General features: G+C 36.6%; 1 protein-coding gene across 1 annotated transcript in view; it reads left to right on the top strand.

Moving 5' to 3' along the window:
• The first annotated feature begins 14,036 nt into the window (after positions 1 to 14,036).
• Positions 14,037 to 17,509, top strand: part of LOC142103534 (olfactory receptor 6N1-like) — a 58,720-nt gene continuing 55,247 nt past the window's right edge. The window contains exon 1 of the mRNA XM_075187585.1: positions 14,037 to 14,115. Coding sequence (XP_075043686.1) covers positions 14,037 to 14,115 — 79 coding nt within the window. The remainder of the gene's footprint in view (positions 14,116 to 17,509) is intronic.

Here is a 17,509-nt window from a genome sequence, read left to right as displayed (position 1 = left end):
TACGCTCTTTCCCAGATGTAAAGTTTGCACCCACTACAGGTATAGTATAAGTGACAGATGACAGCGATGATTAAGCACGGCATAAGCACACACATTTTTTGCATTATTGTCAGCTTTCCTACAGGTAGAATAGTGGATTTAGGGGCAGGGGGGCAACAGAGGCAGGAAGGGCAAAAGATGGCAGTGGGGCAGTAGAGCAAACTGGTGGCTGGTAATATTAAGGATAAAGAAGTTGGATGGCAATAAGGATAAACAAAATGGTAATCGTAATGAAGGTAAATAGGTTGGGGATGGTAATGTAGGTAAAGTCGTTGCATATATGCAGAAGGGGAAAAAGGTGACACAGGGGCAAGATGGAAAAACATGGCATAGGGGGAAGTAGGGGCATAAGGTTACATATGGGCAGGATGTGCATAAGATGGCATTGGGAAAGGATGGGGAAAGTGTATGCATACGGTGGCAAGAGGGAAGGAGGAGAAAACGTGGTAGCAGGAGGGGAAAAAGGTGGCAATGGGTCAGGAGGTGGATTAAGGAGATAAGAAACAATAGTGTTCCCATGTTAACTGCATGCTTTTCAGGGTGTTATTTATTTCCTTCTTGTGTCCCTTCAAAACTTTATTGCTTTCATATATTTTTACACAGAAGCCCACAAAATTTGCCATAGAATGCCAGAAGAAGTTTCCTGTAGGTAAGTGTAGGGTTATGGTCATAACTATACTACTCACACATTACATGGAATACAATTGGGGAAAGCTGAAATGGAAAAGGACTTAGGAACACAAGATGACAGGAAGATGAGTAGCAGCACATAGAGGGAAGAGAGCAGCTGCAAATGTAAACACAATCACTGGATACAAAAAAGGGGGATAAATGCAAACATACTATTAACAGTATATAAGTCACTAGTTGGATCAAAGAGGAAACCTACGCAAACACAAGGAGAACATACAAACTGCACACAAATAGGCCACTGGTCATGAATCAAACTCATAACCCCAGTGCTGTGAGGCAGAAATGCTAACCACTGTGCCACAAATATTTTCTGTACAACATTGCATCATATGGTGGTGCTATATAAACAAGAAATAATATGGGGAATATAATATATGTAAATATACAGTAAATATATGTAATTAATTCATTAATTCACTCTTTTATGCAAAAATAGATAGCCCAAAAATGTGTTTCATATCTACACTCATAATGCCCCGTCACGCTTATCCTCCCCTGTGCCTCCTCTTCCAGGTCGCGCTCTTGTCAAAGATATTTTTTTTTGGATGAAGACAATTTAATAATATGGAAATATTTACATTGTTTTATCTTATTTTAGTATATCATTAATATTTGATGTGGTATTATTATGTCAAATGGATCCTTTCGTGTGAGCTGATGAGAGAGATATGAACAGGAATGAAGGAGTTATTCAAAGAACAGATGTTTCTAATCAGAGATGTTGGACAAAGAGTTGCAAGAATTTCTTCAAAGTCTCCATTGCATCCCGGGGAGCTAAAAGGATCAAGATACGCCTATATACCTTCTCAGCCAATTGTAATATGACATTTGTAAATTGTAGTACAACCTACTTTTATTGGTACTAAAAGTGATTGTCTGGAATGTGAACATACAGAGTTTACAGAGACTGAAAATGAGAGTGATATTATCACAGCGCAAGCTTTTCTTTTGTAAATAAACAATGATATAATTTTATTCTTAAAGTTTCTTTTGCTGAAGAAATTAAATTATTACTTTAACAAAATTAGAGGCAATCGCTGAGATTTCTCAACATGTTCGATTTGGAAAAGGGACATTTGGATTTCTAATTTTGAAATGTATGGTTGACGATTTTCTCTTTTATAAAGGAAGGTAAGTTATTGCCGATCCTTTTGAAATAGAAAAAAGTGTACACCATAGATTGCAAACTGGTTATCTTGTGTTTTTTTTTCCCATGAAATTTGTGTTGCAGAAATGAGAACTTTTAGCTTATTATTTTTGATTATGGTAACTGTTTTAGAATTTAAAAGTATGAGTTTAAAGTGTTACATTTTTCTGTCTGCTACTTTGCTAAACAGTACATCATATGTATTTCTGTTTTTGGAATGTAGGCAATATAAAATATTTACCTGAGTTCAGGGGAAGCTGCTTTGTGAACTGCTTATCTGAGTATGAGTGTGTGTTAATGAGTGTTGAGAAGTTAAGAGATAAAATAAAGAGTTAATAAATCTACATAGTCACTGAATACAGTGTTGAGATTGAGGCTATCTCTCAGACGTGAGGCCTAATGGACTTTCTGGATAGTGGAACTGCGGGGCCACTATCGATTGATTGCGCACTGCGGGACGCATTTCAACTTGAGAAATTTGGACTTGCGTACTGCAGAGACCAGTTCTTACAATAAATAAAATAAAATAAAGATGAATATTAAATATAATGAGCGATTTATGTACTGCGGGGGATAAATCCTCAATGAAGTATAAGAAATAGATTGTCCATAGGTTTAGATAGAAAAAGAAGTTATATGTTTGTAGAACTGCGGTACTACACAACAAAAAAAATGTGTTTTTTTGAGTGTTTTGCGTAAGGCTGTATGAATATGACTAATCATTGTGATAACAGTTTCCAAGTACAGAGTCCTTTGATAAAAAATATTTTGGATAATGTGCAAACAGAAATTGAGAAATTGAAAAAATCAGCAAACAAAGTTATTGACATATTGAAGTATTGTTTGACAGAGTGAAAGGGCTAAGAACTGATAAACAAAAGTGTTTTACAGTCACCTGAATTTGATCTAGGTGATTCTGAAACAGTTATGTCTGAAAAGACACAGGATAACAATAAAATAGTGGAGAAATATTCCAATGAAATAATGTAATAGGGAGTGGCTGCAATACCAGAAGTAACCAATAGATGGCATTGGGGCTGCTTTAGTATATTAGAAATAGTTAACTGTAAATTTATTTATTTTTTAAAAATGTTAGAAATGCATTATGGGTTTTGGAAATTTCATTGCCTGTGGGACATTGTTCAATTGTGTGATAATTCTAAATGCTGTGCATGAATGACATATTTTATCATACTAAAATTACTAATATTTAATATAATTGTGTTGCTAATTATGTATTTTCTCCTGTGAGTTGATTAATATAAACTTTTTATGATTAAGCTAAAGAATAGTAAATCTTTTAAGGATTATTATGCATAAGATGTGGCTAAAATGTCACATTAGATGGGTATATGTATGTGTATATATGTATACAACATAGTAGAGCATAGATAAATGACTGTTAAAATTTGGAGCTGAAGTGTTAGCAGAAACTTTGAGAAGCATTATTCAAATTGCAACCCTATAGTGTAGGAGTAAGAGTTGATCATTAATTGTGATATATTATTAGTAAGAAAAAGAAAGATTTGAAATATACATTATTGACTGTTCAATTAAAATCTTTTAGACAAAGAGAATTAATAGCCCAATAATTTAAAAATATTCAATGTGATTGTGAACCAAACCCAAAAATGTCTGGTAACTATTTTACATGTTGACAAGAATTATTTCTATCATTGTTTTTTGTTAGGACAGAGAAACAAAACCATCCCCCACACCTTTCCCTTCTAGTGGAAATTGTTCTATGTGTCCAGCACAAGAGAAGGTGGGCCATGGGCTTTGAAGAGAATGAAATACATGTGTAGATTTCTGATCAAAAGCAGGGAACTTTAGATATTGAACTATTATCATCATCATTTATTTATATAGTGCCAACATATTCCGTAGCGCTTTACAATTGGAGATAAACATAGTAAACTAACAAAGAAACTGGGTAAAACAGACAAAGAGGTGAGAAGGCCCTGCTCGCAAGCTTACAATCTATGTGAACTATTAATTTTATTGTCTGATTCTCCTGAGACTTTTATATCACTGTGATTTTGTATTTATCTTATATGTTAATAACTTACTTTTGCTTTTTGTTTTTTACAGTCTTTGTAGACACTATTGTTAGCTGTTAATATTCCTATATCAACATGGCTACATGGTTTCCAGATATAAACTGCACTTTTGCCAGTTCAGGTTAAGTATTTGGGTTATTGCTTGACCCAAGGACTGATACATCTTTCCTCAGAAAGAGTGCGAGTTATTCTGCATATGCAGTAGATGCTAAATAAATCACAAGTGCACATCTTTCTAGGGGTGTGTAGCTGGAGTTTACATGGAAACTATCAAAGACCTATTGTTTATTATAGTGACGAATTTAAACATAGATGCTCATTCATTGTCAATCTGTTTAAAAGTATTTGCAACTGTAGCATTATTCATAGATAAAGTATAATATCTAGTACTTAGTCAGAAATTATCTCTTTTCATTCCGTATCCTGTTTTGCTCTTGATGAATTTTGCACAAACATGACAAGTCTTCGCTGCCAGATTCGTAAATTGTAAATGAGATCTTTTGGCTTTTCTTTATCTAACCATTTGTTGGTGTAATATATTTAATACTGTTATGTTCTTAATTAGTGTACATAGGAATGTACAGAGGGTGGATGAGAGTACTGATGAGTATATAAAAATTTTTATGAATTAATTTATGACTGTATGGAACTTTTGGACTAGAACCTTTACTGCTAGATCTGACATTGCGGATACACACTTACTAGGACTAGGTATAATTTTTTTATACAGATGGTAGTTATCATAGATAAAATGAGACTGGAAAGTTATGTATAAGATAAGCAAGTAGCACTCACAACAGTGTGTGAGTTGGTGCAAATCAAAAGTATTAAACATCTACACAGATAGTAGATATGTATTTTGTGCATTGTGGTGGTTTAGAGATTGTCTAACTGTAGTTGGTACTTCGATAGCATATTTTCAATATGTGAAGAAGATGTTAGATGCTATTCAGATGTCATTGCAGGTAGTGATTAAGTGTTAAAATCACACAAGTAATACTGATCAATTGTATTAGGTAATAAAAGGACAGATGAAGTTACAATAGGTGTAGTAAGAAGTCCATTACTAATTAACATTTCTACACAGGACTTGAATTTGTTGTTGTTTCAATTAATTACTGATCAGAAATTAATCAGAATGTAAAAGTTTTGTTATTCACAGGAATTGGCCCTCTGGAAGTTGAAGGGATGTGTACAAGATACCAATGGTACATGGAAAGATGGTAAAGATAGATCAGTGGCCCCAAAGGCTTACCTACCAGCACTGGCAGAAGCAGCCTATGGTCTGACTCATTTACATAAGGATGGTATGTGTGGACTTGAGGCCTACTGGTGTGCACCTGGCTCCTCTTCTCATGCAGGTAAAAAGGCTGGTTCATGCTTTATTTGCCTGAGGGAAGAATCCAGGTAAAGCAATATCTGTAGAACCATCACATATCCCTCCTGCAGAGACTTATTCCAGGTAATATAAAATTGACTTCATCCAAATAAAAATGTCGTAATCTACAGTATGTACTAATGATTGTAGATATGTTTTCTAAGTGGGATAGAAGTGTAATTTCACTGCAAGTTGCACTGCAGTATTTACAGCAAAGAAATTGGTATATGAATTTGTGTATAGATATGGTATATCACCAGTGATTGAGAATGACAGAGGTACACATTTCAATGTGGAATTTTTTTTTTTTAAATGTATTTTTACTAAAGAATAAAAAAAATAAGTTTCTGAAACGATTTAACGGTATATAAAATACACTGAGTAAAGTGATGAAGAATACAGGGATGATTTGATTAGAGGTTTATCTCTAATATTCTATAGTATCAGAACCACTTACAGACTTCCATTCAATTTTTTCACCATATGAGATTTTGTTCAGAAGATAACCCAATATTATTATCAGCCCGCAAGAGACTTTTAAAATGCATTCAAGATGTAACTGTTAAGTACCTGAATAAGATGAGTAAGCAGTTGCAAAAGCAACAAGAGACTTTGAAACTGATTGTACTACAAAAGCCTATTGATAACTGTCAGTATATACAACAAGGAAAATGATATGGTCAGAAATTTTTAATGTTCTAGTTATTTGACAGATCGATGGGAATACCCACAGCATTGAAAGTTTCTGAAACAAGATACTTGGATTTACATATCCCACTGCAAGAAGGTAGTCGATCTGACAGTGACCTAATCTAAAGACTAATAAAGTTTTGGAACCATATATAACAATTTTGTTTCAGGACTTGGATAAAGATGTGGTTCAGGAAGAAGAATCTGACCAGAAGTCAAAGGAAAATATCCTTATTATTATTCTTGTCACCGCTATAGGCATGATTTAGTTTTATTGTTATACCTTATATCATTTTTTTTTATGGACATTTGGTTATGAGGACCTGATGGTAAGATCCGGTAGTGGTTTTGAGGAAATGGGGGCATATAGTCGTAAAAATAGAGAATCAGAACTGTCTTCATCATTCATTCTACTCATAACTAATAACACATACAATAATGACACATATAAGTTAGAATTAAAAGATAAGTAATTGGAGATAAACCTGAGACTTGTAATGAGAGACTGTCAACTGAAATATGAATATGTCAATATTGTAATAACCTCCTGAAAATGTGTACAATGGTATGATAGGACGAGCAATTAAACTAATTGTTGGATATGTACACATACACTACATGGACACCAATATGTTGAATTGTTGCCAATACCTTTAAATCTTACAGAGTTGCTTAATTTGCCAGAGGAAAGACCAGTTGCTGGGAAATATAATGAAACATGACCTCTTTATTTAAAATTGTTGCCACATGTATTGACTGAAAGTGTTACATGTATAAATTTTACTAATAGACCTATAGATGAGAGAAATGAACATCTAGGTAAAATTGGGAATATTCCTGCATTTAAAAATAAATCTAAAATTTAGATATGTTGGATCAAAGATATCTTTGGGAACCGTAGCAGGAAAATACAATATAATGTTACAAGATGGTGTTTGTAAAGAGCAGTTAGAGAAAAGCAAGTACGGAAAGTTTATAGATATTGTATACATAGAAATATTACATGTAGCAATACCATGTATTTTATTAGATAATATATTACAAATGTGGAAGTAAGGCATATAAGTGTATATTATTGAATTAAGGTAGAATATGTTATCTAGGTTAGGTGATTCCAGTTGTTAATGTATTTACACTAAATGATTTAAAGGAAATTGTATCGAAAAAAGTATTTAATAGATATTTGACTATAAAAAGAAAGGAAAGAAGTGATGAAAAGAGTGCACAATAACCAGTATCACAACTTATTAGTGAATCAACTGGTGTACAAGTATGGATTATATTAGAAGTTATAGGCACTGTACATAGAAATATGAATTGGTTTTATATCCAAGGTTTAGCTACATTGATTGATAAAATATCAAATGTGTATGATGAAACCTTTTGTTATGTTGAAAAATAACTTCAAGTTTTTTAATATATTGTTAATAGAACATAGATTGATCTTAAATTATTTTACTGCACAAACAAGAGGTTATTGTGTAACATTACAGATGAAGTATGAAACATAAAGTTGTATTTTTTTTTGACAAATGAAACATAATCTAGAGAAGATAATTATATGGATGAAGTAATAAAAGCAAAGAGAGATTTTATATATAACATGACATTATCTGCAGTAGATACAAGGTTTTCGTTGTTAGATTAAAAACAATATATAATAATAATAATTTTTCAGGTTTTGGTACATGGTTTCAATCGTTGATGCATTCATTAGGAAGATTTCTTGTTTTTATATTATAAATATTGTTAGTTATCTATTTTGTATTAAAATGTATACCAGTACTGTTGAAATTTTGTAAGAAAACATTGAGTAGAGAAATTAAGAGAGTGAATAATATAGGGGAATAAATTATAGAACTCTATGAACAAATTAAACCTTGTAATCATAATATTGTGTTATAGTTTAGAGAACTATCAAATGAGGGACTGTCAAATATGTTTGAGTTTGTATGAAGACAATTTATTAATATGAAAATATTTACATTGTTTTATCTTATTTTAGTATATCATTAATATTTGATGTGGTATTATTATGTCAAATGGATCCTTGCATGTGAGCTGATCAGAGGGATATGAACAGGAATGAAGGAGTTATTCAAAGAACAGATGTTTCTAATCAGAGATGTTGGACAAAGAGTTGCAAGAATTTCTTCAAAGTCTCCATTGCATCCCGGGGAGCTAAGAGCATCAAGATACGCCTATATACCTTCTCAGCCAATTGTAATATGACATTTGTACATTGTAGTACAACCTACTTTTATTGATACTAAAAGTAATTGTCTGGAATGTGTTGACAGAGTTTTCAGAGACTGAAAATGAGAGTGATATTATCACAGCGCAAGCTTTTCTTTTGTAAATAAACAATGACATAATTGTATTCTTAAATTTTCTTTTGCTGAAGAAATTAAATTATCACTTTAACACTCTGCTTCAGCATCTCCAGCTAGCATAGTGGAAGAAAAAAATAACATCATAAGCATGTATGTTTGTGTCCATAAGATCCAAGGTTGGGCATCATATCATTAACTTTCATTAAATACATTAGTCTGTTCTCATGTGTTTTTTTGTATCATATGTGTATATGTGGGGTCATGTACAGAAAATATTACTCCCATTAATTGGACAATATTGATGAAGTGCAAACTGCATACATTTGACAGTTTTGCCTATGCATCCATGTATAACTTTGTAATGCTCCAAGGGATCCTCACAGAAAATACATAGTAATCTTGGCTAGAACTTTGTTTGTAAGTACTTGGATATCTCAACTGACAATAGGATTATGGTACAGCACAAATTTATTATTAGGTCAACAGATCAGAGCTATTGAGCATGAGACCCCAAATTATCCAATAGGCGGACTAGGTTACAGTCTAGGGCACTAGGCTTTGGTGGGTTTTTGATGAGAAATTGGCAATTTAATTTTTAAAAAGGCACGTGCAGGGTTGAAAAACAAGTGAATATATACAATGTTGGTGTGGTTGATTATATTCCTATAGTGACAACATTGCAGTCATTTTGAATGTTAATGCATTGTTTGCAATATGGGTGCATAATTTAGTCACTCCCATAACCCTCATTCTCCTGCCACATATAGGTTATTTCTCTAACAGGAAAATTTTGGTCAAATTTTGCTAATGCTAAAATCATTCCCATTAACAAATTTCAGCAGCACATCAAAGGCGCACAATGATAAGCAATTGATAAAATCGCAGACTTTTTTAGGTAAATAGGATAATAGGAAATTGTTCTGGAGAGAGAAACGACCACATGTAAAAATAAGAACTCTACTTTGTAATACTATGGATGGTGGTTTGGGAAACAGGAATTCAAGGAGTGCCAACTGCAGCTTAAGTACATAAAGGGAGACTTTGCTACTTATGGGATGTCAAGCTCTTCTGAGGTCCTGACACCTTGACCAATCACCTATGCCCTTATTCTTTTCTTTTTGTACACTCTATAAAACAAGGCTGTGTACAATGTACTGTAAGCATTTTGGATTGAATCTTCATACTAGTACTAGTTGCACCTGCATCTGCATTGGCAGTACGTTTGAGTTACGCAATTGCAAACAATTTCTTTAGTGCTTTGGAACCACATTGTTTGGATCAGACAATCTATTCATTCACAATTAATTATTTGTGGGCTCACGGCTTTCTACTCACGGACCTACAAATTTTGGTGCATGAGCAAAGGGCGGAAGACACATCAAAGAAGAATATTTGCATTCTATACTGTATCGTTTTTTTTGTTGATGTACAGGATCTCTGGTTTGTGAGTTGCATAGTTGCTGAATAAATATTGGGATGAAGATAATAATACATAGTCTGTGTGTATTGTCACATCTCACCGCTTATTTGAAAAAGTAGTTACTTTCTGCCTATTGCCATAGTTCAGCATTTTTAGCTTTGATCATTTTCACTTCAAGGCAGTGAGCTTGGGTGACAAGAGAGAGAGTGATGTTGTCAACCAAGATGGAGTTATTGGAAGGGATAACAACATTGGCAGGAGGAAAGATGATAAGCACAGATTTGGAGATGTTGAGTTTCAGGAAGCACTGTGACATCCAGGTAGTTACAGCGGAGAGACAGCAAGATACCTGGGTTAGAAAGGCGGGAGGGATGTCAGGGGAGGAGTGATAGATTTCCATGTTGTCAGCATAGGTGATATTGGAGGCCAAATGATTGAATTAGTTCACCGAGAGAGGTGGTGCACAGAGAGAAGAGGGCCCAGAACAGAGCCTTATGGGACTCCAATAGAAAGGGAAAGAGTCGGAAGCAGACATGCTAAAAGAGCAAAAAGAGAGGTAGGAGGCAAACCAGGAGAGAGCTGTTTCGCGAAGACCTAGGGAGTGAAGGGTGCTGAGGAGAAGAGAATGATCGGCGGTGTCAAAAGCAGCAGAGTGGTCGAGGCGTACGAGAAGGGAGAACTGACCTTTGGACTTAGCTGACAGTGTGTCATTTGTCACTTTAGTGCGGAGTGCACAGTTGAGTGAAGGGGATGGAAGTCAGACTACTGAGGATCAAAAACTGAGTGGGAAGAGAGAAAGTGGGTCATGCGATTGAAGACAAGTCGTTCGAGGATTTTAGAAGAAAAGTGAAGCAGAGATATTTGCCGAAAGAGAGGATGGGTCAAGGGAGGGGTTCTTGAGAATAGGGAAAATGAAAGCATGCTTGAAGGCCGAGGGAAAGATACTAGTGGAGAGAGGGAGGTTAAAATAGGTATGTTTGGCAAGAGAGAGTGCAAAATAGTAGGAGGAAAGGATGAATTTAAAGTGGATGAAGCCAGTAATGGAGCTGGATTTCCTCCAGTGGCATTAGGAGAAGCAGGAGCACTTTTGAAGGAAAAAAGTAAGACTAGAGTGCCAAAATTGGGGTTTAGATTTGAGGGGAGGAAAGGGGGTGACTAGGGCTGCAATTTCAAATGCAACAGAGAGTGTGGTGATGTAAGGTATAAAGAGAGACAGCAATGTTGGGACATGATAGGGAAGAAATGGGAGCGAATAAGGGTTCAAGGGAGGATGCAAAGATGATGGGGTCAATGCTGTTGATGGGACGCAGAGTGAGAGTGACTTAGGGTGGGAGATGGGGGCAAGGGGTAAATAGAGGGTAAAGGAAAGGAGATTGTGGTCAGAGAGAGGGAAGATAGCAACGGAAGAACACTAGGTTCAGGGAGTAATCATCATGGTGGGTGGCAGAAATTGTCCATTGGGGGAGGCCATAGGATTAAGTTAGAGTTAGGAGTTCAGAGGCAGCGATAGTACTAGGAGAGTCAGTAGGGATGTTAAATTCCCCAATGATAATAGTAGTAAGCTCAGAAGAGAGGACATGGGAAAGCCAGGTGGCAAAGTTCTCAAGAAATTGGGAGAAAGGGCCAGAGGAATGATAGATGACAAAAGGAATGTAAAGAGGAGAGAAGAGGCGAATGGAGTGACTTCAAAGGAGGAGAAGGAGATAGAGGGCCTTATCATTAGCAATCGTATCTGCCGTTTTTTCTTATGACATTCTTCTTTGCGCATGCCCAGAAGAAGGGGATAAGAAGGATAATCCATTGTATAAGCTAAGATTTTCTTAAGTTAAGATGAAAATCTCTCAACTGCACTTAAGACGTTTCCAGACCACTTAAGAAAAAAGGGTTGGGAATGGGAGACGAATGGGCGGAGAACCAAAATAAGTTAAGAAGAGTAGGCGTTACTTGTACTGACTTAAGACGAGTAGGCGTTCCCTCCGGATCCGTCGGATAGTTAAGAAGAAAAGCTGTGAGTTTTATCTTAACTCCTTGCTTAAACTTAAGAAAGCTCAGGGTCAGGTTTAAATCCAAAGCAGCTACAGCAGCAGCAACAACAATAAACTGTTCTAAAAGCATCGTTTGATTAACACACTTCACCTAAATTTTATTTTATTGTTTTACAAAATTATTTTATATTTATATCAAACATTAAACATTGTGCACATTTTTTAAAAGCAACCGCTTTTTTATTGCAACCCCCATTGTAATACATAACACTGTAAAGTGGCTGATGTGTCAACAGTTAGTTGCTAATATTTGTTAAAAACAGCTAACAATACGCTAGTAATAATATAAAAGCATTACAGCTTACTATAAGAAAATTGTATGGTTAATGTGTGTGGACTTAAACCAAGCGTATGCATACATAAGGGACACATAGGAAAACCTCACAAAGATGGGAAGGATATATAAACTCCAGAGAGATAAGAGCGTTTGTAAGGATTCAAACTCAGATTTCCACTGTAGAAAGGTGGATTGTCTAACCACTACGCCAACGTGCAAGTGGAAACAATGTGTGCATGAGATAGACTAGAAGGAGAAACTGAGCATCAACGTCTCTCTCAAAACAAGCCTTTTTCCTTTTTTTAATTTTTACTAATGTCAATGATTATACTTTGACATTTTATAGCCCTAAATATCTTGGTACATGCACACTTTAAATATTTAGATATTGAAATTCAGTCACATATAATAATACTTACAATAATAATACTAATAATACTAATAATAATTGGACTTTTTTTGTTTTTTTATTTTTATTTTTTTTGGGGGGCACACAAATTTCAACATGCTATGTAGCGATATTCCACAAAATGTGGCAAAAATCAAACTCCTAAACCCACTGATGAAAAAGGGATTGTCTGACCAACACGTGCAAGTTGGAAACAGTATGTGCAGGAGTAGAATAAATAGCAGAGACTTGCCTCATAACAAACAGTTTTACTTTAATAATGTCAATTAATGCAACAATCAATCAATTATATTATTATTATCAATTCTACAAAGAAATATTGGAGACCTAAATCCTTGGTACATGTACAATTTAAACTTTGGGATATGGAAATTCCAAACCCAACACATACATTACTGTCAACATGAAAGTTGAAGGATAAACAATAAAGAATTACACACACATTCTCTTGTTCTCCATCACGAAAATTGTGTAATAGGAAACTTCAAAATATAAATAAACATGGATGCGTATGTAAAGGCTAATAATACACAATCTGGAATATGTCCAATATAATTAACGTTTTGCCTCACTAATAGTCGCGAAACGCACAGTCTGCACAGGTACGTTCTTCATTTACGATTCGAACCTAGTACCCTACTGGTGTCAGATGGAATGGCTAACCACAACACTAACGTCCAGACTAAAGAATACATATGTTATTTAGGCTACACTGAAACAACAGATCATGCAACATATCTGCAATTGAGAAACCTGATTCATTCCACAGAAGGAACACCTAAGTATATTTGCAAAAGATGTAATCACAGAAACCACATACACTTACATCATTTTTTGTAATCCAATGCAAAAATATGCATGGGGCATTTTTATGCTAAAACAGACACCCGTGCTCTCTAAAAGCACCTGCGTCTGCCGTCATCTGAGCAGCGTCAGCATATGCACCTGCAGATACTTCTTTAATTATACTTCTCTTTAAAACACCATTTGCTGCACTTGACCGTAGACGTTGTGAACGACGCCAGGCAGAGGAGGAGGAGGAGGCGGTTGGGGAGCCTCAGGCGGAGGCAGGGTTCAATTAACCCGAGGTCTAACTGGGCTACAGACCGGGGGCATCAGGCATCTAGGAGGACCTTGAAAGTGCTCAGCAACATTATTGATCGGTGTGGGGGCGCCCCCGGCCCAATCAATGCTGCTGAGCATGTCACTGTAGTCCTTCCCCGGTGCTCAGTAATCTCCTTACTGAGGAGATCTCGTGAGAGTGAAAGTCTTACTCTCACGAGATCTCCTCAGTAAAGAGCTTACAGCGCGCCATGGAAGAACTACAGTGACAGGAGAAGGAGGTAAGTGCCTGAGGGGGTGGCGGGTGACTCATAGGGAGGGCGGCTCGGCTCACAGGGGGTCCTAACGGGGAATGGAGGCCCTCTTAGCCCAGGGGCCTCCATTCCCTTAATCCCGCCCTGGGCGGAAAAGGTGGAGGTTGAGGCAGTGGTGGAGGCAGAGGGCGAGGAGGAGGATGAGAAAGTGTACACGGAGGCAGTGAAAATGGTGGTGGAGGTCGCAGAGGAAGTGGAGGAAGTGGAGGTGGCGGTGGCCAGCCAAGAGGCAGAGGAATTGGTAGATGGTAAGTACTTACAATAAGGCCTTTACATAATTTTATAACATTTAGATGTCTATTGTACTGGTAATAAATCCCTGATGTCACATATGTTCAATTAAAGTTGACATAAATGTCACAGGTTTCCATCATGATGGGCCTACAAAATATTTTTGGAAAATACACTTTACACCCCCCCCTCCCTTGGCCACACCAGAATTGTGTATATATATATAAAACAGCAACACAAAAGCCATAGGCCTCATGCTCCAACTGTATTTTGCATCCCATTAGACATTGCTGTCAGTTTAAAGTTATGTAACAGTACACGTCTCTGCTAATTCCTGTCTATTTTCCAAATTCGGTGGCAATGGATTTTTTATTTATTTCTATTTTATTTTACAGCTCCTGAATACACCTCAATAAGGCCAAGAAACTCCCCTTCGGTGGCCGAAATCTCTGGAAACATCCAGAGATATAAAAAAACAAGCAAAATTCCCGAACAAAATAAAACAACAAATCAAATTATTGGACGACCTTAATGATTAATTGTTGTGTGTTGTTATTAATTGTTATATGCTTTAATTTTTCTAATTTTGTTAAATAATATAATATAATTAAACACAATCATTGGTGTGTGTGCCTTTATTAATATATTACAATTGCACAACATGTGGGTATAAGGACAATAAAGAATTGAGCTTCAATAAAACAAAAATAACATTTAAACTAGATCGCAACATTTATATAGCACCACTAATTCTGCCTCAGTGTACAGAGAAGGCAATCTGTCCCAAGAGAGCTTACACAATACAAGCTCTCTTGGGACTCAGGTCAATTTGTTAGCAGCAAATGAAGATCCTATTATGTCTTTATATTTCGTGAGGAAATCCACACTAACATGGGGAGAACATACTAACTCCACAAAGATAAGGCAATGGTCAGGAAAAAAACTCATGACACCAGCACTGGGAGGTAGAGGTGCTAGACACTAAGCCACCATGCTGACCTGGTGCTGCCTGCAGTATTTTTCTATACAAGATGGGTAAATAACAAAGAAGCAGTAGATGATAAAAAAAAAGGTTTGCACTTGCTAGTTGCATTTCACAAAAAGGAACCTGTGCCCTCAAACAACAGCCCCCCCCCCTTCCAAGAGGTAACCCATCTGTAGTAATAGCATACACATATTGTGCCCTGGGGACCAAACTCATTAAGGTACTCAGAGTACAAGACCTGGGGGCATCAGAGTAGTAAAAGCTTATCTTAGTAACCAGGTAGCAAAGGATTAGGGTGACTGGGAGTAATAGTTTACCAGGCGGTATACACAGGGTAACAAGTACCGATGCAAATGGTTGAAGGCAGGCAGCAAAATGTAATATCAAGGTCAAGCAAGAAGGTCAGGGAGGACAGTGAGCAATGAAGGTCTGATAGCAAAGTCAATGGGCTGAGACGGACAGCAGACTATGATAATCCAGGAACAAGCATTCAGGCAACAGGTATTTAATCAGCAGGTACAGTATGCAGCAACACAGCAGGCTGCACAAAAATTCAGGGCAAGAATTCTAAAACCGGCAGGGAGGTTATGCCCTCCCTGCCATTTAAAGTAATGAGATCCGATCAGGAGGCAAGCCGTACACAGTAATAGGTGATAGCAGTCACATGACTGCAATCACAAAAAAGAGCGTCCCAGCTGTCTAACAAGCAGCTGGGATTGAAGAGACAGGGCAATGTCCTGGCTGCTAGGCAACAGCCAGGACAGAAAAGACAGTGTGAGGCATTGCGAACAGCGCAGTAGTTCAGAGACACAAGGGGAGCATCTTGGCTGCTATGCAACAGACAGGCATGGACGAAAGTGTGAACCGTCGCAAATAGCATGGCTCATAACACAACCGTTATACTACCGATGCTACCTCCTCCACCACTGCTATCAGATTACAAAACTCATTCTCATCCAAAGGCCTCCAATTGTCCTCCTAACTCTAGCCCATGCTTTTAAAGCCATGATGCCCAGGATACTTTTAGTAATAGCAACTCTTCCGTGTAATTTTTTCTTAAAGAAGGAATACCTATCAATACTGACCCATAGAAGATCTGGATCTCCCAATAGGAAAATTGTGCCAGAGAAAGGTCAATATAGCCTGTTCCTACGTCTTACCTTGAATGTAACCCACAATCCTGAACGCTTCTCATTCCTTCCAGACCTCCCTATACCTTTTCAGGGCTGCATGGACCAGTGCCTTTCAAGCTATTCCTTCTATCCTGGCTTGAAAATTTTCAAACATAAGTGCATGATGTTTCAATGCTTTTAGCTGCTTGTGCTAAATCCATAAACCTGACCCAGTTAAACTGAAATAAAGCATTGGCTATGGTATTGTTCTCCCCAGGAACATGCCATGCTTTAAACATAGGGTTAAGCACAAGCATTTTAAAACATTTTAAAACAAGATGCTTATTGAACATCTGCACAATCCCGAGACTATTACACCAAAAAAATGATACACCTGATGTTCAAAATATCTTAGAAGCTGGTTGTGTAACACGCATTATCCCCCTCAATTTTGTTAGTACCAGCCTAGACTGGTTGCTCTAGGATTGGTTACACTGTTTGGGGGGGGGCACACTGTTTTTTTTACATTTATTTATTGCAACATTTTGTATGTCAAGATTACAAAAGTGTAGACATTATGACAGTGTTGACATTCTCATGTGTCAACATTTTAGATGTCAAGACTTTGCACGTATAGACATTATGTATGTCGACATTTTAAATGTGTAAACATTATCTACATGTAGACATTTTGTTGGTCGCCATTATAACCGTCTAGAGATTGTCTCTGTCGACATTATGGTGTAGATATTTTGAAAGTTGACATATGAATGTCGACATTTCACACCCATCCTCACTTATAATAATAATTAGCGTCAGTCTTTGGCAACACAATCAAATTGTTAGTTGTCCATCTTTCTTGCCAGTTCCAGGTGCCAGTTATATAACTCATATGTAAGTTTATATTCTGATTTTTCTCCTTTTATTTTATAATCGTTTTTGCTACATCTTGTACATCATCTTTATTAATTATCTTTATAATCTTCAAGCATTGTACCATTTTTTCCTATATTAAATTTTAATGTAATAAGTTGATGTCCTTATGTTACATTCAGGATACACTCAGTCCAGATTTGTGCAGGCCTAACAAGGCGCGGAGTCTAACAGTCCACTAGTTTTCACCAAGAACCACCGCAAAGTGGTATGGACTTGGCTGCTAGGGAACTGCAGGTCGGGGCCTTTGGTTTTGCCCCTAGACTTGAGCGGAATAGATGAAACTGACAATGCAATAGAAGTAGTAATTAGGTACCTTGAGGGTGCTGTGGTATTCACTGGAAGGTAGTAGACGACAATCTGTGCTGAACAGGCGGAGGG

The sequence above is a fragment of the Mixophyes fleayi genome, chromosome 1 (genome assembly GCF_038048845.1).
Source record: "Mixophyes fleayi isolate aMixFle1 chromosome 1, aMixFle1.hap1, whole genome shotgun sequence".
Taxonomy (NCBI): domain Eukaryota; kingdom Metazoa; phylum Chordata; class Amphibia; order Anura; family Limnodynastidae; genus Mixophyes; species Mixophyes fleayi.
The sequence above is the reverse complement of the archived record's forward strand: the minus strand, read 5'-3'. Positions and strand labels throughout refer to the sequence as shown.